At 44.9% G+C, this 23,265-nt stretch overlaps 1 protein-coding gene across 2 annotated transcripts in view; it reads left to right on the top strand.

Moving 5' to 3' along the window:
* LOC124007381 (dixin-like) overlaps window positions 1–23,265 on the top strand; it is a 100,155-nt gene that overhangs the window by 36,188 nt on the left and 40,702 nt on the right. For both annotated transcript variants that reach the window (XM_046317885.1, XM_046317884.1), the window contains exons 8-9: window positions 11,590–11,676; window positions 15,361–15,414. In XM_046317885.1, the coding sequence (XP_046173841.1) occupies window positions 11,590–11,676; window positions 15,361–15,414 (141 nt within the window). The remainder of the gene's footprint in view (window positions 1–11,589; window positions 11,677–15,360; window positions 15,415–23,265) is intronic.

Raw genomic sequence — 23,265 nt, 5'->3', positions numbered from 1 at the left:
CTAACCTATACCAGACCATAAAACTATACCTGACCCTAACCTATACCAGACCCTAAAACTATACCTGACCCTAACCTATACCAGACCCTAAAACTATACCTGACCCTAAAACTATACCTGACCCTAAAACTATACCTGACCCTAAAACTATACCTGACCCTAAAACTATACCTGACCCTAAAACTATACCAGACCCTAAAACTATACCAGACCCTAAAACTATACCTGACCCTAACCTATACCTGACCCTAAAACTATACCTGACCCTAAAACTATACCAGACCCTAAAACTATACCTGACCCTAAAACTATACCTGACCCTAAAACTATACCAGACCCTAAAACTATACCTGACCCTAAAACTATACCTGACCCTAAAACTATACCAGACCCTAACCTATACCTGACCCTAAAACTATACCTAACCCTAAAACTATACCTGACCCTAAAACTATACCAGACCCTAAAACTATACCAGACCCTAAAACTATACCTGACCCTAAAACTATACCTGACCCTAAAACTATACCTGACCCTAAAACTATACCTATACCTGACCCTAAAACTATACCTGACCGTAACTCCTAACCCTAATTGTAACCCCTAACCTAACCCCTAAGCCTAAAATAGAATTTTCCCTCGTGGGGACCTGCAAAATGTCCCCACTTGTTCGAGTTTTTGGTTGTTTCACTGTTCTTGTGAGAACTTCTGGTAACCTAATGGATAGTGAAACAAAAACACAATGTTCGAGCCATCTTCAAAGACAAATACATGTGCTAATACATTCCCAGACATCACCATGTCTGGAGACACAGGTGATGTCTGGGTATGAATGATTTATAGAATGTATAAGAGCTGTGTATGAAATGTCTATAAAATAATATGTTTATGTTTCTAGGGAATATTATTGGACAAGGAATATTTGAATGTTTCTAGAGAATATTATTGGACAAGGAATATTTGAATGTTTCTAGGGAATATTATTGGACAAGGAATGTTTGAATGTTTCTAGAGAATATTATTGGACAAGGAATGTTTGAATGTTTCTAGAGAATATTATTGGACAAGGAATATTTGAATGTTTCTAGAGAATATTATTGGACAAGGAATATTTTAATGTTTCTAGAGAATATTATTGGACAAGGAATATTTGAATGTTTCTAGAGAATATTATTGGACAAGGAATGTTTTAATGTTTCTAGAGAATATTATTGGACAAGGAATATTTGAATGTTTCTAGAGAATATTATTGGACAAGGAATATTTGAATGTTTCTAGAGAATATTATTGGACAAGGAATATTTGAATGTTTCTAGAGAATATTATTGGACAAGGAATATGTTTAGTATTGATGAAGTAATATGTTTTAAACGTTATGTTTACAGAGAATATTATTGGAGAATTATAATAATAATAATAATATATGCCATTTAGCAGACGCTTTTATCCAAAGCGACTTACAGTCATGTGTGCATACATTCTACGTATGGGTGGTCCCGGGGATCGAACCCACTACCCTGGCGTTACAAGCGCCATGCTCTACCAACTGAGCTAATGTGTTTATGAAGAATATTATTGCACAAGGAATGTTTGAATGTTTCTAGAGAATATTATTGGAGAATTAATATGTTTATGTTGATTGAGAATATTATTGGAGAATGAATATATTTTAAACTTTGTTTCTACAGAATATAATTGAAGGAATATGTGTATGTTTATAGAGAATATTATCTGAGAAGGAATATGTTTATGTTTATAGAGAATATTATCTGAGAAGGAATATGTTTTAAACTTTGTTTCTAGAGAATATTATCTGAGAAGGAATATGTTTATGTTTATAGAGAATATTATCTGAGAGGGAATATGTTTTAAACTTTGTTTCTAGAGAATATTATCTGAGAAGGAATATGTTTATGTTTATAGAGAATATTATCTGAGAAGAAATATGTTTATGTTTATAGAGAATATTATCTGAGAAGGAATATGTTTTAAACTTTGTTTCTAGAGAATATTATCTGAGAAGAAATATGTTTATGTTTATAGAGAATATTATCTGAGAAGGAATATGTTTTAAACTTTGTTTATAGAGAATATTATCTGAGAAGAAATATGTTTATGTTTATAGAGAATATTATCTGAGAAGGAATATGTTTTAAACTTTGTTTCTAGAGAATATTATCTGAGAAGAAATATGTTTATGTTTATAGAGAATATTATCTGAGAAGGAATATGTTTTAAACTTTGTTTCTAGAGAATATTATCTGAGAAGGAATATGTTTATGTTTATAGAGAATATTATCTGAGAAGGAATATGTTTATGTTTATAGAGAATATTATCCGAGAAGGAATATGTTTTAAACTTTGTTTATAGAGAATATTATCTGAGAAGGAATATGTTTATGTTTATAGAGAATATTATCTGAGAAGGAATATGTTTATGTTTATAGAGAATATTATCTGAGAAGGATTATGTTTTAAACTTTGTTTCTAGAGAGTATTGGAGAAGCAATACAGTGGATTCAGAAAGTATTCAGACCCCTTCCCCTTTTCCACATTTTGTTAAATTACAGCCTGATTCTGACATGGATTGAATATAACATTTTCCTCATCAATCTACACACAATAGCCCATAATCACCAAGCGAAAACAGTTTTTTAGGGAAAAACAAACAAACCAGAAACTGGATACAGTGAATATCAGAGAACAAACCAAGCCATGAGGACGAAGGGATTGGCCATTTACATAAGTATTCAGACCCTTTACTCAGTATTTTGTTGAAGCACCTTTGGCAGCGATTACAGCCTCCACACCTGTATTTGGGGAGTTTCTCCCATTCTTCCCTGAAGATCCTCTCGAGCTCTGTCAGGTTGGATGGGGAGCGTTGCTGCACAGCTATTTTCAGGATGTTTGATTGGGTTCTGGCTGGGCCACTCAAGGGCGTTGTCTTTGATGTGTGCTTAGAGTCGTCCTGTTGGAAGGTGAACCTTCGCCCCAGTCTGAGGTCCTGAGCACTCTGTAGCATGTTTTCATCAAAGATCTCTCTGTACTTTGCTACGTTCATCTTTCCCTCGATCCTGACTAGTCTCCCAGCCCCTGCAGCTGAAAAACATCCCCACAGCATGATGCTGCCACCACCATGCTTCACTGTTGGGATGGTGCCAGGTTTCTTCCAGACGTGACGCTTGGCATTCAGGCCAAAGAGTTCAATCTTGGTTTCATCGGACCAGAGCATCTTGTTTCTCATTGTTCTGAGTCTTTAGGTGCCTTTTGGAAAACTCAAAGCGGGCTGTCATGTCTTTTACTGAGGAGTGGCTTCCGTCTGGCCCCTCTACCATAAAGGACTGATTGGTGGAGTGCTGCAGAGATGGTTGTCCTTCTGGAAGGGTCTCCCATCAACACAGAGGAACTCTGGAGCTCTATCAGAGTGACCATCGGGCTCTTGGTCACCTCCCTGACCAAGGCCCTTCTCCTCCGATTGCTCAGTTTGGCCGAGCAGCCAGCTCTAGGAAGAGTCTTGGTGGTTCCAAACTTCTTCCATTTAAGAATGATGGGTGCCACTGTGTTCTTCTTCTTGGGGACCTTCAATGCTACAGAAATGTTTTGGTACCTTTCCCCAGATCTGTTCCTCGACATAATCGGAGCTCTACGGACAACTTGTTTGACTTCATGGCTGGTTTTTGCTCTGACGTGCACTGTCAACTGTGGGACCTTATATAGACAGGTGTGTGACTTTCCAAATCATGTCCAATCAATTGAATTTACCACAGGTTCTAATCAAGTTGTAGAAACATCTCAAGGGTGATCAAGGGAAACAGGATGCATCAGGATGCATCATTATGGGGTATTTTGATGTCATTATGGGTATTGTGATGTAATTATGGGGTATTGTGATGTCATTATGGGTATAGTGATGTAATTATGGGGTATTGTGATGTCATTATGGGGTATTGTGATGTCATTATGGGGTATTGTGATGTCATTATGGGTATAGTGATGTAATTATGGGGTATTGTGATGTCATTATGGGGTATTGTGTGTAGATTGATGAGGAATTTGTTTTATTTAATCTATTTTAGAATAAGACTGTAACGTAACAAAATGTGAAAAAGTAAAGGGGTCTGAATACTTTTCAAATGCACTGTAATTAAATCTGCTGTCATATTGTTGAGTAGTGGAATAATGTTGTTGTTATATATTTGTTGTCACTTATTCAGCATCCTAAGTATTTGATATGTTTTGTGGTCCACTTAAAGGATTGCTGTAGATCAGTGGTCACCAAACTACGGCCCGCGGGCCGGATACGGCCCGTCAGCACATTTGGCCCGGCCCTCTGAACAATACCAGAGACGCTATCGAATTTTTTTCCTATTTGGCCTCCAGAAAAAAAATCCTAGGCCCGGCCCTGTCAAAGAGAGAACGGAATAATGGCGAAAAGGTTAGGTAAGAGAAAAATTGATTCAGAATGCAGGGTATTTAACCTGCAGTGGACAAACAATTATTTTTTTGTTCAATGCAAAGAAAAGGCTGTTTGTCTCATCTGTCAAGAGACGGTGGCGGTATTCAAAGAATACAATCTTCACCGACACTATGCATCCCGTCACAAAGACAAGTACGATAGCTTGCAAGGCCAAATACGAGCAGACAAACTCTCAAAGCTAAAAAGTGGACTACTATCTCAGCAGAATACATTTGTACGCCAAGCTCAGCTGAACCAGGCATCCGTTCGGGCCAGCTTTCGGGTTGCTAAACTGATAGCAAGAAGCGGTAAGCCTTTCACTGACGGAGAGTTTGTTAAGAGATGTATGGATGCTGTCGCGGAGGAGGTGTGTCCCGAGAAGAAAGATGCATTTAATGCCGTAAGTCTGTCGGCGAGTACAATCACCAGACGCGTTGAAGAAATCGGGAGTAATGTATATGCCCAGCTGCAGCAGAAGACGAAAGAATTTGACTTTTTTTCATTAGCACTGGATGAGAGCACGGACGTGCAAGACACAGCGCAACTGCTCATTTTTATTCGTGGAGTTAGCGCAAACTTTGAGATATGCGAGGAGCTGGCAGCCCTCCAAAGTCTCAAAGGGACTACAACGGGAGAGGATATTTTTGACAAAGTGTGCCAAACCATGGAGAAGTTGGACCTGGACTGGTCAAAGCTAGCTAGCATCACGACTGACGGGGCTCCTAGCATGGTGGGCGAAACTCGCGGTCTAATAGGACGCATGAACCGGGAGTTGGAAAAAAGGGGTCTCACCGCCCCGCTACGAGTCCACTGCCTAATTCACCAGCAAGCACTGTGCTGCAAAGTGTTGACGTGGGATTCTGTAATGAAGGTTGTGGTGTCGTGCATAAACTTCATCAGAGCAAAGGGACTTAAACACAGGCAGTTCCAAGAATTCCTGTCTGAACTGGAGTCTACGCACGGAGATGTGCTGTACTACACAGAGGTCCGATGGCTGAGCCGGGGCAGAGTTTTGAGGCGTTTTTACGAGCTGCTACCCGAAATTAACGCATTTCTTCATTTAAAAGACAAAACGGTCCCAGAGCTGATCGACCCAGAATGGAAATGGCACCTCGCATTTTTAACAGACGTGACAGAAATACTTAACAGCCTTAACTTGCAGCTACAAGGCGAGGGGAAACTCATTTGCGACATGTATTCACACATAAAAGCATTTGAGGTGAAATTAGCGCTGCTTTTGGAACAAGTGAAAAAGCGCAACTTCGTCCATCTTCCTGCTACCCAAAACCTGTCGACAGAGAACCCAGCGGTCCCGTTCCCAGCTGAAAAGTGTGTGGAAGCACTGGAAATGCTGAAGGCGGAGTTCAGTGTGCGATTCAGTGAACTACATGTTGATGCAAAAGAAATCCGTCTTTTTCAGAACCCCTTTGTTGCCAACATTGATGAAGCCCAGCCTTCATATCAGTTTGAGTTGGCTGAGTTACAGAACTGTGATGTTCTGAAAGACGCATTCAAGCCCAACAGTCTCATTGACTTCTATGCCGCCCTCCCAAACGACACATATCCAAACATCAAAAAACACGCAATGAAAATGTTTTGTTTTTGGCAGCACGTATATCTGCGAGAAAACCTTTTCTCGCATGAAACTGCTGAAAACCCCAATGAGATCAAGATTGACAGATGAACATTTGCATCAGTGCTTGAGACTGGCTGTAACTAGAATGGAACCTGATATTCAACTTCTCACCAGCCAGATGCAGGCCCACAGTTCACACTGATGAACATACATAGGTAAGCTCACTTTTCTGACTTGAATGAGTCATTCTGAGCATAAACAAATATAATCATAATAAAATCTACTGGGATAAAATCCATCTTTACAACCATACTGGTAGTGAAATGTATTGTGCTGTGTAGGTGCTGTATCACTTAGTTCAGTTTCTCAACCTGCTTCTTTTGTGGTTTTCACAGGGAAGTTGATGAGAGAGAGCTGCAAACAGCGGTGTCTACAAGCCTACTGGAACCTACAAAAGGATTATAAGGAAGGAACACAAGAGACTGCTCATATGTGTCAGAGAGATTCTGCTCTGACAACTGAGCTGAACTTTTATCTGTTAAGATTGTGCATGGCACGACAGAAAGTTAATGTTCCATGGCTTTTTTTCTATGAAGAACCCAGAGAGTTATTTAGTTATTATTTATTTCCTGTTTTTTCTGTGAAGAACTCAGAGAGGGTTATTTAGTTATTATTTATTTCATTAATAGTGTTATTATTTGTTTCCTGACTTTTTTCTGTAAAGAACCTGGAAAGGGTTATTTGGTTATGTGTGGCTTTCTGGAAAACAATAAATTTTTAAAGCTCCCCTACGATCGTCACACTTTTTCTGTTACAAACTGACACCGGCCCCCCATCAGAGAAGGGAAAAGTTATGTGGCCCTCACAGGAAAAAGTTTGGGGACCCCTGCTGTAGATGGTGAGTTATCGTTTTTTGCCATTATTTCATTTTTTCCCAAGTTAATTTTATAACCTGAACTTTTTGAGTATTTTTGAGATCATCTGCAAATAAGTTTAGTTTATATTCATGTTTACCAATACTGAGACCTGTTACATTTGGGTCCTGTCTAGTTGTTTCTGTAACCGTTCGGTACAAACAGGAGTGTGGGAGAGGACATTCCTGTCTTGTGCTGCTTTTCTAAAGCAATTTCATCAGATCACGTATTATTTGTGTATATTTTTTTATATAGGTAATTTATTCAATATTTGTAATACATTTATTATTTGAGCTGGAAACTGTAAAGTTTTGAATAGAAAAGGACATTCAAAATGGTTGAAAGTGTTAAACTTTGTTTCTAGGGAATATTATTAGAGAAGGACGATTTTAATATTTTTAGTGAATAGTATTGGAGAAGGAATATGTGAATGTTTCTATTTAAAAAAACTATTTATTTCTTTATTATAGACACCTGCTGGATAGTTACGGTTTCACCAGCTAGAACATTTATTTTTTAAATTAAAAGACTCCAGCCACCCAAGTCATGGACTGTTCTCTCTGCTAGCGTACGTCATGGACTTTTCTCTCTGCTAGCGTACGTCATGGACTGTTCTCTCTGCTAGCGTACGTCATGGACTTTTCTCTCTGCTAGCGTACGTCATGGACTGTTCTCTCTGCTAGCGTATGTCATGGACTGTTCTCTCTGCTAGCGTACGTCATGGACTTTTCTCTCTGCTAGCGTACGTCATGGACTGTTCTCTCTGCTAGCGTACGTCATGGACTGTTCTCTCTGCTAGCGTACGTCATGGACTGTTCTCTCTGCTAGCGTACGTCATGGACTGTTCTCTGCTAGCGTACGTCATGGACTGTTCTCTCTGCTAGCGTACGTCATGGACTGTTCTCTCTGCTAGCGTACATCATGGACTTTTCTCTCTGCTAGCGTACGTCATGGACTGTTCTCTCTGCTAGCGTACGTCATGGACTGTTCTCTCTGCTAGCGTACGTCATGGACTGTTCTCTCTGCTAGCGTACGTCATGGACTGTTCTCTGCTAGCGTACGTCATGGACTGTTCTCTCTGCTAGCGTACGTCATGGACTGTTCTCTCTGCTAGCGTACATCATGGACTGTTCTCTCTGCTAGCGTACGTCATGGACTGTTCTCTCTGCTAGCGTACGTCATGGACTGTTCTCTCTGCTAGCATACGTCATGGACTGTTCTCTCTGCTAGCGTACGTCATGGACTGTTCTCTCTGCTAGCGTACGTCATGGACTGTTCTCTCTGCTAGCGTACGTCATGGACTGTTCTCCCTGCTAGCGTACGTCATGGACTGTTCTCTCTGCTAGCGTACGTCATGGACTGTTCTCTCTGCTAGCGTACGTCATGGACTGTTCTCCCTGCTAGCGTACGTCATGGACTGTTCTCTCTGCTAGCGTACGTCATGGACTGTTCTCCCTGCTAGCGTACGTCATGGACTGTTCTCCCTGCTAGCGTACGTCATGGACTGTTCTCCCTGCTAGCGTACGTCATGGACTGTTCTCCCTGCTAGCGTATGTCATGGACTGTTCTCTCTGCTAGCGTACGTCATGGACTGTTCTCTCTGCTAGCGTACGTCATGGACTGTTCTCCCTGCTAGCGTACGTCATGGACTGTTCTCTCTGCTCATGGCGTAGCGTACGTCATGGACTGTTCTCTCTGCTAGCGTCATGGACGTCATGGACTGTTCTCTCTGCTAGCGTACGTCATGGACTGTTCTCTCTGCTAGCGTACGTCATGGACTGTTCTCTGCTAGCGTACGTCATGGACTGTTCTCTCTGCTAGCGTACGTCATGGACTGTTCTCTCTGCTAGCGTACGTCATGGACTGTTCTCTCTGCTAGCTACGTCATGGACTGTTCGTCATGGACTGGACTGTTCTCTCTGCTAGCGTACGTCATGGACTGTTCTCTCTGCTAGCGTACGTCATGGACTGTTCTCTCTGCTCATGGCGTTCTCTCTGCTAGCGTCATGGACTGTTCTCTCTGCTAGCGTACGTCATGGACTGTTCTCTCTGCTTAGCGTACGTCATGGACTGTTCTCTCTGCTAGCGTACGTCATGGACTGTTCTCTCTGCTAGCGTACGTCATGGACTGTTCTCTCTGCTAGCGTACGTCATGGACTGTTCTCTCTGCTTAGCGTATGTCATGGACTGTTCTCTCTGCTAGCGTACGTCATGGACTGTTCTCTCTGCTAGCGTACGTCATGGACTGTTCTCTCTGCTAGCGTACGTCATGGACTGTTCTCTCTGCTTAGCGTACGTCATGGACTGTTCTCTCTGCTAGCGTCATGGACTGTTCTCTCTGCTAGCGTCATGGACTGTTCTCTCTGCTAGCGTACGTCATGGACTGTTCTCTCTGCTAGCGTACGTCATGGACTGTTCTCTCTGCTAGCGTACGTCATGGACTGTTCTCTCTGCTTAGCGTATGTCATGGACTGTTCTCTCTGCTTAGCGTACGTCATGGACTGTTCTCTCTGCTAGCGTACGTCATGCGGTATCGATGCACCAAGTCTGGAACCAACAGGACCCTGAACAGCTTCTACCCCCCAGCCATAAGATAGTTAGTCTGGGTAACTAAAGTAACCAAGCCAAAAGACTGATAAACTAAACATTGACCCTTTTTTTTTTACTAAGTCAAGCATGACCCATTGACTGCACACACACTGGACTCTACCCACACACACACACACATACTGACACCCCAACACACACACTAGACTCTACCCACACACTCACACATACTGACACACATACACACACACTAGACTCTACCCACACACATACTGACACCCCAACACACACACTAGACTCTACCCACACACTCACACATACTGACACCCCAACACACACACTAGACTCTACACACACACATACTGACACCCCAACACACACACTAGACTCTACACACACACATACTGACACCCCAACACACACACTAGACTCTACCCACACACTCACACATACTGACACACATACACACACACTAGACTCTACCCACACACATACTGACACCCCAACACACACACTAGACTCTACACACACACATACTGACACCCCAACACACACACTAGACTCTACCCACACACTCACACATACTGACACCCCAACACACACACTAGACTCTACCCACACACTCACACATACTGACACCCCAACACACACACTAGACTCTACCCACACACTCACACATACTGACACCCCAACACACACACTAGACTCTACCCACACACTCACACATACTGACACCCCAACACACACACTGGACTCTACCCACACACTCACACATACTGACACCCCAACACACACACTAGACTCTACCCACACACATAATGACACCCCAACACACACACTGGACTCTACCCACACACTCACACATACTGACACCCCAACACACACACTAGACTCTACCCACACACTCACACATACTGACACCCCAACACACACACTGGACTCTACCCACACACTCACACATACTGACACCCCAACACACACACTGGACTCTACCCACACACTCACACATACTGACACCCCAACACACACACTAGACTCTACACACACACATACTGACACCCCAACACACACACTGGACTCTACCCACACACTCACACATACTGACACCCCAACACACACACTAGACTCTACACACACACATACTGACACCCCAACACACACACTGGACTCTACCCACACACTCACACATACTGACACCCCAACACACACACTAGACTCTACACTCACACATACTGACACACATACACTCCAATTTTAGAATAAGGCTGTAACGTAACAAAATGTGGAGAAAGTCAAGGGGTCTGAATGCTTTCCCGAATGCACTGTTTATGGTCATATCTACCTCAATTACCTCGTTCCCCTGGTACTTCCTGTATATAGCCATCTTGTTTTCTACTTCCTGTATATATCCATGTTATTTTCTACGTCCTGTGTGTATAGCCATGTTATTTTCTACTCCCTGTGTGTATAGCCATGTTATTTTCTACTCCCTGTGTGTATAGCCATGTTATTTTCTACTCCCTGTGTGTATAGCCATGTTATTTTCTACTTCCTGTATATAGCCATGTTATTTTCTACTTCCTGTATATAGCCATGTTATTTTCTACTTCCTGTGTATATAGCCATGCTATTTTCTACTTCCTGTGTATATAGCCATGTTTTTTTCTACTTCCTGTATATAGCCATGTTATTTTCTACTTCCTGTATATAGCCATGTTATTTTCTACTTCCTGTATATAGCCATGTTATTTTCTACTTCCTGTATATAGCCTTGTTATTTTCTACTTCCTGTATATAGCCATGTTATTGTTATTCTTCGTGTCACTATTTACATTTTTATTACATTTAATCTGTCTTTAACTGCACTGCTTGAAAGGGACCCATAAGTAAGCATTTGTTGGTCTACACCTGTTTTGAAAGCTATTGGTTTGTGTGTGTGTGTGTGTGTGTGTGTGTGTGTGTGTGTGTGTGTGTGTGTGTGTGTGTGTGTGTGTGTGTGTGTGTGTGTGTGTGTGTGTGTGTGTGTGTGTGTGTGTGTGTGTGTGTGTGTGTGTGTGTGTGTGTGTGTGTGTGTGTGTGTGTGTGTACGTGTCTAGGCCCTGTTACTTCATGGGTGTCTGCCAGATGATGAGCAGGAGACGTTGAATCTGACTCTGGGAGAAGAAAACACTGAACAACAACTGGTAACACATCTTTGTATTTCACCTCTATTTAACCTGGTAGGCCAGTTGAGAACACCTTTATTTAACCTGGTAGAGGCCAGTTGAGAACACCTCTATTTAACCTGGTAGAGGCCAGTTGAGAACACCTCTATTTAACCTGGTAGGCCAGTTGAGAACACCTCTATTTAACCTGGTAGAGGCCAGTTGAGAACACCTCTATTTAACCTGGTAGGCCAGTTGAGAACACCTCTATTTAACTTGGTAGGCCAGTTGAGAACACCTTTATTTAACCTGGTAGGCCAGTTGAGAACACCTCTATTTAACCTGGTAGGCTAGTTGAGAACACCTCTATTTAACTTGGTAGAGACCAGTTGAGAACACCTCTATTTAACTTGGTAGGCCAGTTGAGAACACCTCTATTTAACCTGGTAGGCCAGTTGAGAACACCTCTATTTAACCTGGTAGGCCAGTTGAGAACACCTTTATTTAACCTGGTAGGCCAGTTGAGAACACCTTTATTTAACCTGGTAGGCTAGTTGAGAACACCTTTATTAAACCTGGTAGGCTAGTTGAGAACACCTCTATTTAACCTGGTAGGCCAGTTGAGAACACCTCTATTTAACCTGGTAGGCCAGTTGAGAACACCTTTATTTAACCTGGTAGGCTAGTTGAGAACACCTTTATTAAACCTGGTAGGCTAGTTGAGAACACCTCTATTTAACCTGGTAGAGGCCAGTTGAGAACACCTCTATTTAACTTGGTAGAGGCCAGTTGAGAACACCTCTATTTAACCTGGTAGGCCAGTTGAGAACATCTCTATTTAACCTGGTAGGCCAGTTGAGAACACCTCTATTTAACTTGGTAGGCCAGTTGAGAACACCTCTATTTAACCTGGTAGGCCAGTTGAGAACACCTTTATTTAACTTGGTAGGCCAGTTGAGAACACCTCTATTTAACTTGGTAGGCCAGTTGAGAACACCTCTATTTAACCAGGTAGGCCAGTTGAGAACACCTCTATTTAACCTGGTAGGCCAGTTGAGAACAAGTTCTCATTTACAACTGTGACCTGGTCAAGATAAAGCAAAGCAGCGCAATACAAACAACAACACAGAGTTACACATGGAGTAAACAAACATACAGTAGAAAAAATCTATATACAGTGAGTGCAAATGAGGTAGGATAAAAGTGGTAAGGCAATAAATAGGCCATGGTGGCAAAGTAATTACAATATAACAATTAAACACTGATAGATGTGCAGAGGATGAATGTGCAAGTAGAGATACTGGGGTGCAAAGGAGCAAGATAAATAAATAAATACAGTATGGGATGAGGTAGCTGGATGGGCTGTTTACAGATGAGCTCTATGTACAGGTGCAGTGATCTGTGAGCTGCTCTGACGGCTGGTGCTGTCATGACTAGCGCCAAAGTCGGTTCCCCTCCTTGTTAGGACGGCGTTCGGCGGTCGATGTCACCGGTCTGCTAGCCGTTGCCGATCCCCTGTAATTTTCCATTTGTTTTGTCTTGTTTTCCCACACACCTGGTTTACATTTCCCTCATTACTTGGCGTGTATTTAACCCTCTGTTCCCCCCCATGTCTGTGTGTGAAATGATTTGTTACGTTTGTTGTGTGATGCGTCAGGCTGTGTTTTTCCGGGTATTGTTTTGAGCCCCTGGTATTGTATTGTTGTCTGACTAGGTCACTATTCCCTTTCGCCTTTGGAGTGTTGTGATGCTGTTGCATCCGACTGTTCTGCTTCTATTCACTCATCCTGCACCTGACCACCTGACTCCAGTTGACCAGTTGCTACGGTTGGGTGCTGCTATGGTAACCAGTGAGCTGAGATAAGGCGGGGCTTTACCGAGCAGACACTTGTAGATGACCTGGAGCCAGTGGGTTTGGCGACGAGTATGAAGCGAGGGCCAGCCAACGAGAGCGTACAGGTCGCAGTGGTGGGTAGTATATGGGGCTTTGGTGACGAAACGGATGACACTGTGATAGACTACATCCAATTTGTTGAGGTAGAATGTTGGAGGCTATTTTATAAATGACATCGCTGAAGTCAAGGATCGGTAGGATAGTCAGTTTTACGAGGGTATGTTTGGCAGCATGAGTGAAGGATGCTTTGTTGCTTAATGTGAGTCTGGAAGGAGAGTTTACAGTCTAACCAGACACCTAGGTATTTGTAGTTGTCCACATATTGTAAGTCAGAACCGTCTAGAGTCGTGGTGCTAGATGGGCGAGCAGGTGCGGGCAGTGATCGGTGGAAGAGCATGTATTTAGTTTTACTTGCATTTAAGAGCAGTTGGAGGCCACGGAAGGAGAGTTGTATGGCATTGAAGCTCGTCTGGAGGTTAGTTAACACAGTGTCCAAAGAAGGCCCAGAGATATACAGAATGGATCTCTCCCTCTCAACTGGTAACACCCAAACACAGCTCTCCCTCTAGGACAGATCGTTGTTCTCTGTGCAGATCATATTTCTCTTTCTCTGTGTGTCTTTCTGTGTGTGTGTGTGTGTGTGTGTGTGTGTGTGTGTGTGTGTGTGTGTGTGTGTGTGTGTGTGTGTGTGTGTGTGTGTGTGTGTGTGTGTGTGTGTGTGTGTGTGTGTGTGTGTGTGTGTGTGTGTGTGTGTGTGTGTGTGTGTGTGTGTGTGTGTGTGTGTGTGTGTGTGTGTGTGTGTGTGTGAGAGAGAGAGAGACAGGTATCAATTTTCCCTCTGTATTCATCAACTTTGCGTTTCCTATTTCTCACACACAGCCTCTCTCCTCTTCTGCTCTCTATCCCTCCCCTCGCTCTCTCCCTCTCCCTCCCCTCGCTCTCTCCCTCTCCCTCCCCTCGCTCTCTCTATCCCTCCCCTCGCTCTCTCCCTCTCCCTCCCCTCGCTCTCTCTATCCCTCCCCTCGCTCTCTCCCTCTCCCTCCCCTCACTCTCTCTATCCCTCCCATCGCTCTCTCCCTCTCCCTCCCCTCCCTCTCTCTATCCCTCCCCTCCCTCTCTCTATCCCTCCCCTCGCTCTCTCCCTCCCCTCCCTCTCCCTCCCTCTCCCTCCCCTCCCTCTCTCTATCCCTCCCCTCGCTCTCTCTATCCCTCCTCCCTCTCTCTATCCCTCCCCTCGCTCTCTCCCTCTCCCTCCCCTCGCTCTCTCCCTCTCCCCCCCTCGCTCTCTCTATCCCTCCCCTCGCTCTCTCCCTCTCCCTCCCCTCGCTCTCTCTATCCCTCCCCTCGCTCTCTCCCTCTCCCTCCCCTCACTCTCTCTCTATCCCTCCCATCGCTCTCTCCCTCTCCCTCCCTCCCTCTCTCTATCCCTCCCCTCCCTCTCTCTATCCCTCCCCTCGCTCTCTCCCTCCCTCCCTCCCTCTCCCTCTCCCTCCCCTCCCTCTCTCTATCCCTCCCCTCGCTCTCTCTATCCCTCCTCCCTCTCTCTATCCCTCCCCTCGCTCTCTCCCTCCCTCCCCTCGCTCTCTCTATTCCTCCCCTCCCTCTCTCTATCCCTCCTCCCTCTCTCTATCCCTCCTCCTTCTCTCTATCCCTCCCTTCTCTCTCTGTGTCTCTCTATTCCTCCCCTCCCTCTCTCTATTCCTCCCCTCGCTCTCTCCCTCCCTCCCCTCGCTCTCTCTATTCCTCCCCTCCCTCTCTCTATCCCTCCTCCCTCTCTCCATACCTCCTCCTTCTCTCTATCCCTCCCCTCTCTCTCTGTGTCTCTCTAGGTGGTAATTCGTAGTCATCTAGATCAGAGTATGGAGGAGACTCAGGAGCTGAAGGTAAATACTGTTTTTCAGACTAACCGTTTTCCAGAACATTATCAAGTGAATTAAGAAGTTATGTTGCCATACAGTGAGCTCCAAAATGACTGGGACTGGGACTCATTTAGTCTCTGTAGTCCAACACTTTGCATTTGAAATGGTAACCATGAGGTTAGTGCAGACTGTCAGCTTTAATAATGATGGTATTTTCATCCATATCGGGTGAACCGTTTAGAAAATGACAGCATTTGTTTTAGGGGACCAAAAGTATTGGGACAAATTCACTTATGTGTATTAAAATAGTGAAAAGTTTAGTATTTGGTCCCATATTGCTCGCACACAATGATTACATCAAGCGTGTTACGACAAACTTGTTGGATGCATTTGCTGTTTGCTTTGTTTGGGCCAGTATACAAACTGAAGTGGGTCTAAGGTGGTCGGTAAGGTGGAGGTGATATGATCCTTGACCAGTCTCGCAAAGCACTTCATGATGACAGAAGTGAGTTCTACGGGGCCAGAGTCATTTAGTTCAGTTATCTTTGCCTTCTTGGGTACAGGAACAATGGTAGACTGGGAGAGATTGAATATGTCTGGAAACACACCAGCCAACTGGTCTGCTCATGATCTGAGGACGCGGATGGAGATGCCGTCTGGGCCAGCAGCCTTGCGAGGGTTAACATGTTCAAATGTTTTGCCCACGTCAGCCACTGAGAAGGAGGGGGGGGGGCAGTCTTTGTTAGCGAGCCGTGATGGTGGCACTGTATTATACTCAGAGGGAAAAGACGGTATCTGTAACATTTTTGTAGTCTGATTTCCTGTAAACCCTGCCACATACGTCTCGTGTCTGAGCCGTTAAACTGCGACTCCACCTGGTCCCTGTACCGGCATTTTGCTTGTTTGATTGCCTTGCGGAGGGAATGACTACACTGTTTATATTCAGCCATATCGCCTGACCTCTTTCCATGGTTAAATGTGGCGTTTTCAGTTTTGCGCGAATGCCGCCATCCATCCACAGTTTCTGGGTTTTAATAGTCACAGTGGGTACAACATCTCCAATGCAATTCATTATGTAACTGTCATTTGCCTAATAACAAACTTGTATGCCGTCTATAAATACAAATAAAATAGTGAAATTATGAGCCTTGTTGGTTAAGCTACAGAAAAAGGTCTTTATATAACAAGTCATACTGTGGGGTGTTGGACCCAGTCAGGTCTTTATATAACAAGTCATACTGTGGGGTGTTGGACCCAGTCAGGTCTTTATATAACAATATAACAAGTCATACTGTGGGGTGTTGGACCCAGTCAGGTCTTTATATAACAAGTCATACTGTGGGGTGCTGGACCCAGTCAGGTCTTTATATAACAAGTCATACTGTGGGGTGTTGGACCCAGTCAGGTCTTTATATAACAAGTCATACTGTGGGGTGTTGGACCCAGTCAGGTCTTTATATAACAAGTCATACTGTGGGGTGTTGGACCCAGTCAGGTCTTTATATAACAAGTCATACTGTGGGGTGTTGGACCCAGTCAGGTCTTTATATAACAATATAACAAGTCATACTGTGGGGTGTTGGACCCAGTCAGGTCTTTATATAACAAGTCATACTGTGGGGTGTTGGACCCAGTCAGGTCTTTATATAACAAGTCATACTGTGGGGTGTTGGACCCAGTCAGGTCTTTATATAACAATATAACAAGTCATACTGTGGGGTGTTGGACCCAGTCAGGTCTTTATATAACAAGTCATACTGTGGGGTGTTGGACCCAGTCAGGTCTTTATATAACAAGTCATACTGTGGGGTGTTGGTCTTTATATAACAATATAACAAGTCATACTGTGGGGTGTTCAGGTCTTTATATAACAAGTCATACTGTGGGGTGTTGGACCCAGTCAGGTCTTTATATAACAATATAACAAGTCATACTGTGGGGTGTTGGACCCAGTCAGGTCTTTATATAACAAGTCATACTGTGGGGTGTTGGACCCAGTCAGGTCTTTATATAACAAGTCATACTGTGGGGTGTTGGACCCAGTCAGGTCTTTATATAACAAGTCATACTGTGGGGTGTTGGACCCAGTCAGGTCTTTATATAACAAGTCATACTGTGGGGTGTTGGACCCAGTCAGGTCTTTATATAACAAGTCATACTGTGGGGTGTTGGACCCAGTCAGGTCTTTATATTTATATAACAAGTCATACTGTGGGGTGTTGGACCCAGTCAGGTCTTTATATAACAAGTCATACTGTGGGGTGTTGGACCCAGTCAGGTCTTTATATAACAATATAACAAGTCATACTGTGGGGTGTTGAACCCAGTCAGGTCTTTATATAACAAGTCATACTGTGGGGTGTTGGACCCAGTCAGGTCTTTATATAACAATATAACAAGTCATACTGTGGGGTGTTGGACCCAGTCAGGTCTTTATATAACAAGTCATACTGTGGGGTGTTGGACCCAGTCAGGTCTTTATATAACAAGTCATACTGTGGGGTCCTGGACCCAGTCAGGTCTTTATATAACAATATAACAAGTCATACTGTGGGGTGTTGGACCCAGTCAGGTCTTTATATAACAAGTCATACTGTGGGGTGTTGGACCCAGTCAGGTCTTTATATAACAAGTCATACTGTGGGGTGTTGGACCCAGTCAGGTCTTTATATAACAAGTCATACTGTGGGGTGTTGGACCCAGTCAGGTCTTTATATAACAAGTCATACTGTGGGGTGTTGGACCCAGTCAGGTCTTTATATAACAAGTCATACTGTGGGGTGTTGGACCCAGTCAGGTCTTTATATAACAAGTCATACTGTGGGGTGTTGGACCCAGTCAGGTCTTTATATAACAAGTCATACTGTGGGGTGTTGGACCCAGTCAGGTCTTTATATAACAATATAACAAGTCATACTGTGGGGTGCTGGACCCAGTCAGGTCTTTATATAACAAGTCATACTGTGGGGTGTTGGACCCAGTCAGGTCTTTATATAACAAGTCATACTGTGGGGTGCTGGACCCAGTCAGGTCTTTATATAACAAGTCATACTGTGGGGTGTTGGACCCAGTCAGGTCTTTATATAACAAGTCATACTGTGGGGTGCTGGACCCAGTCAGGTCTTTATATAACAAGTCATACTGTGGGGTGCTGGACCCAGTCAGGTCTTTATATAACAAGTCATACTGTGGGGTGTTGGACCCAGTCAGGTCTTTATATAACAAGTCATACTGTGGGGTGTTGGACCCAGTCAGGTCTTTATATAACAATATAACAAGTCATACTGTGGGGTGTTGAACCCAGTCAGGTCTTTATATAACAAGTCATACTGTGGGGTGTTGGACCCAGTCAGGTCTTTATATAACAAGTCATACTGTGGGGTGTTGGACCCAGTCAGGTCTTTATATAACAAGTCATACTGTGGGGTGTTGGACCCAGTCAGGTCTTTATATAACAAGTCATACTGTGGGGTGTTGGACCCAGTCAGGTCTTTATATAACAATATAACAAGTCATACTGTGGGGTGTTGGACCCAGTCAGGTCTTTATATAACAAGTCATACTGTGGGGTGCTGGACCCAGTCAGGTCTTTATATAACAATATAACAAGTCATACTGTGGGGTGTTGGACCCAGTCAGGTATTTATATAACAAGTCATACTGTGGGGTGTTGGACCCAGTCAGGTCTTTATATAACAAGTCATACTGTGGGGTGTTGGACCCAGTCAGGTCTTTATATAACAAGTCATACTGTGGGGTGCTGGACCCAGTCAGGTCTTTATATAACAAGTCATACTGTGGGGTGTTGGACCCAGTCAGGTCTTTATATAACAAGTCATACTGTGGGGTGTTGGACCCAGTCAGGTCTTTATATAACAATATAACAAGTCATACTGTGGGGTGTTGGACCCAGTCAGGTCTTTATATAACAATATAACTGTTATGCAGGTGAATGAGGACCCAGAAGTAAGAAACTTTACAAAACAAAAAGCATAATACTACTCGTAAAGACGAGAACAGACAGGAGACTTGATCGAGAACTGCAGGTTGCCTCGGGAAGGCACTTGAACCTAGCAGACTCAGACACCTGCTCACCACGCAGCATCTGAGGGAAACACGACACGACAGGGCAAAACATAGACACAGCACGGTGAATTATAGATGAGGATCCGACAGGGCAGGTACGGAAAACAAGGAGAGAAATAGGGACTCTAATCAGGGAAAAGGATCGGGAACAGGTGTGGGAAGACTAAATGATGATTAGGGGAATAGGAACAGCTGGGAGCAGGAACAGAACGATAGAGAGAAGAGAGAGCGAGAGAGTGAGAGAGGGAGGGGAGAGAGAGGGATAGAAAGAGGGAAAGAACCTAATAAGACCAGCAGAGGGAAACGAATAGAAGGGGAAGCACAGGGACAAGACATGATAATTAATGACAAAACATGACAGTACCCCCCACTCACCGAGCGCCTCCTGGCGCACTCGAGGAGGAATCCTGGCGGCAACGGAGGAAATCATCAATGAGTGAACGGTCCAGCACGTCCCGAGACGGAACCCAACTCCTCTCCTCAGGACCGTAACCCTCCCAATCCACTAAGTATTGGTGACCCCGTCCCCGAGAACGCATGTCCATGATCTTATGTACCTTGTAAATAGGTGCGCTCTCGACAAGGACGGGAGGGGGAGGGAAGACGAACGGGGGTGCGAAGAAAGGGCTTGACACAGGAGACATGGAAGACAGGATGGACGCGACGAAGATGTCGCGGAAGAAGCAGTCGCACAGCGACAGGATTGACGACCTGGGAGACACGGAACGGACCAATGAACCGCGGAGTCAACTTACGAGAAGCTGTCGTAAGAGGAAGGTTGCGAGTGGAAAGCCACACTCTCTGGCCGCAACAATACCTTGGACTCTTAATCCTGCGTTTATTGGCGGCTCTCACAGTCTGTGCCCTGTAGCGGCAAAGTGCAGACCTCACCCTCCTCCAGGTGCGCTCACAACGTTGGACAAACGCTTGAGCGGAGGGAACGCTGGACTCGGCAAGCTGGGATGAGAACAGAGGAGGCTGGTAACCCAGACTACTCTGAAACGGAGATAACCCGGTAGAAGACGAAGGAAGCGAGTTGTGAGCGTATTCTGCCCAGGGAGCTGTTCTGCCCAAGACGCAGGGTTTCTGAAAGAAAGGCTGCGTAGTATGCGACCAATCGTCTGATTGGCCCTCTCTGCTTGACCGTTAGACTGGGGATGAAACCCGGAAGAGAGACTGACGGACGCACCAATCAAACAACAGAACTCCCTCCAAAACTGTGACGTGAATTGCGGGCCTCTGTCTGAAACGGCGTCTAACGGGAGGCCATGAATTCTGAACACATTCTCGATAATGATTTGTGCCGTCTCCTTAGCGGAAGGAAGTTTAGCGAGGGGAATGAAATGTGCCGCCTTAGAGAACCTATCGACAACCGTAAGAATCACAGTCTTCCCCGCAGACAAAGGCAGACCGGTAATGAAGTCTAGGGCGATGTGAGACCATGGTCGAGAAGGAATGGGGAGCGGTCTGAGACGACCGGCAGGAGGAGAGTTACCCGACTTAGTCTGCGCGCAGTCCGAACAAGCAGCCACGAAACGGCGCGTGTCACGCTCCTGAGTCGGCCACCAAAAGCGCTGGCGAATAGACGCAAGAGTGCCTCGAACACCGGGATGACCAGCTAACTTGGCAGAGTGAGCCCACTGAAGAACAGCCAGACGAGTGGAAACAGGAACGAAAAGGAGGTTACTAGGACAAGCGTGCGGCGACGCAGTGTGCGTGAGTGCTTGCTTAACCTGTCTTTCAATTCCCCAGACTGTCAACCCGACAACACGCCCATAAGGAAGAATCCCTCGGGATCAGTAGAAGCCACAGAAGAACTAAACAGACGGGATAAGGCATCAGGCTTGGTGTTCTTGCTACCCGGACGGTAAGAAATCACAAACTCGAAACGAGCGAAAAACAACGCCCAACGAGCTTGACGGGCATTAAGTCGTTTGGCAGAACGGATGTACTCAAGGTTCTTATGGTCTGTCCAAACGACAAAAGGAACGGTCGCCCCCTCCAACCACTGTCGCCATTCGCCTAGGGCTAAGCGGATGGCGAGCAGTTCACGGTTACCCACATCATAGTTGCGCTCAGATGGCGACAGGCGATGAGAAAAATAAGCGCAAGGATGAACCTTATCGTCAGACTGGAAGCGCTGGGATAGAATGGCTCCCACGCCTACCTCTGAAGCGCCAACCTCGACAATGAATTGTCTAGTGACGTCAGGAGTAACGAGGATAGGAGCGGACGTAAAACGTTCTTTTAGAAGATCAAAAGCTCCCTGGGCGGAACCGGACCACTTAAAACACGTCTTGACAGAAGTAAGAGCTGTGAGAGGGGCAGCAACTTGACCGAAATTACGAATGAAACGCCGATAGAAATTAGCGAAACCTAAAAACGCTGCAACTCGACACGTGACCTTGGAACGGGCCAATCACTGACAGCTTGGACCTTAGCGGAATCCATCTGAATGCCTTCAGCGGAAATAAAGGAACCGAGAAAAGTAACGGAGGAGACATGAAAAGAGCACTTCTCAGCCTTTACGTAGAGACAATTCTCTAAAAGGCGCTGTAGAACACGTCGAACGTGCTGAACATGAATCTCGAGTGACGGTGAAAAAATCAGGATATCGTCAAGATAGACAAAAACAAAGATGTTCAGCATGTCTCTCAGAACATCATTAACTAATGCCTGAAAAACAGCTGGCGCATTGGCGAGACCAAACGGCAGAACCCGGTACTCAAAATGCCCTAACGGAGTGTTAAACGCCGTTTTCCACTCGTCCCCCTCTCTGATGCGCACGAGATGGTAAGCGTTACGAAGGTCCAACTTAGTAAAGCACCTGGCTCCCTGCAGAATCTCGAAGGCTGATGACATAAGGGGAAGCGGATAACGATTCTTAACCGTTATGTCATTCAGCCCTCGATAATCCACGCAGGGGCGCAGAGTACCGTCCTTCTTCTTAACAAAAAGAACCCCGCCCCGGCCGGAGAGGAAGAAGGCACTATGGTACCGGCGTCAAGAGACACAGATAAATAATCCTCGAGAGCCTTACGTTCGGGAGCCGACAGAGAGTATAGTCTACCCCGAGGAGGAGTGGTCCCCGGAAGGAGATCAATACTACAATCATACGACCGGTGAGGAGGAAGGGAGTTGGCTCGGGACCGACTGAAGACCGTGCGCAGATCATGATATTCCTCCGGCACTCCTGTCAAATCGCCAGGTTCCTCCTGAGAAGTGGGGACAGAAGAAATGGGAGGGATGGCAGACATTAAGCACTTCACATGACAAGATACGTTCCAGGATAGGATAGAATTACAAGACCAATTAATAGAAGGATTATGACATACTAGCCAGGGATGACCCAAAACAACAGGTGTGAAAGGTGAACGAAAAATCAAAAAAGAAATAGTCTCACTGTGGTTACCAGATACTGTGAGAGTTAAAGGTAGTGTCTCAAATCTGATACTGGGAAGATGACTACCATCTAAGGCAAACATGGGCGTAGGCTTGTCTAACTCTCTGAAAGGAATGTTATGTTTCCGAACCCATGCTTCGTCCATGAAACAACCCTCAGCCCCAGAGTCAATCAAGGCACTGCATGTAGCACCCGAACCGGTCCAGCGTAGATGGACCGACATAGTAGTACAGGATCTAGATGAAGAGACCTGAGTAGTAGCGCTCACCAGTAGCCCTCCGCTTACTGATGGGCTCTGGCCTCTTACTGGACATGAATTAACAAAATGTCCATCAAATCCGCAATAGAGGCACAGGCGGTTGGTGATCCTCCGTTCCCTCTCCTTA

The sequence above is a fragment of the Oncorhynchus gorbuscha genome, linkage group LG20, assembly GCF_021184085.1.
Source record: "Oncorhynchus gorbuscha isolate QuinsamMale2020 ecotype Even-year linkage group LG20, OgorEven_v1.0, whole genome shotgun sequence".
Lineage (NCBI taxonomy): Eukaryota > Metazoa > Chordata > Actinopteri > Salmoniformes > Salmonidae > Oncorhynchus > Oncorhynchus gorbuscha.
This window is presented reverse-complemented; position numbering and strand designations above follow the sequence as displayed.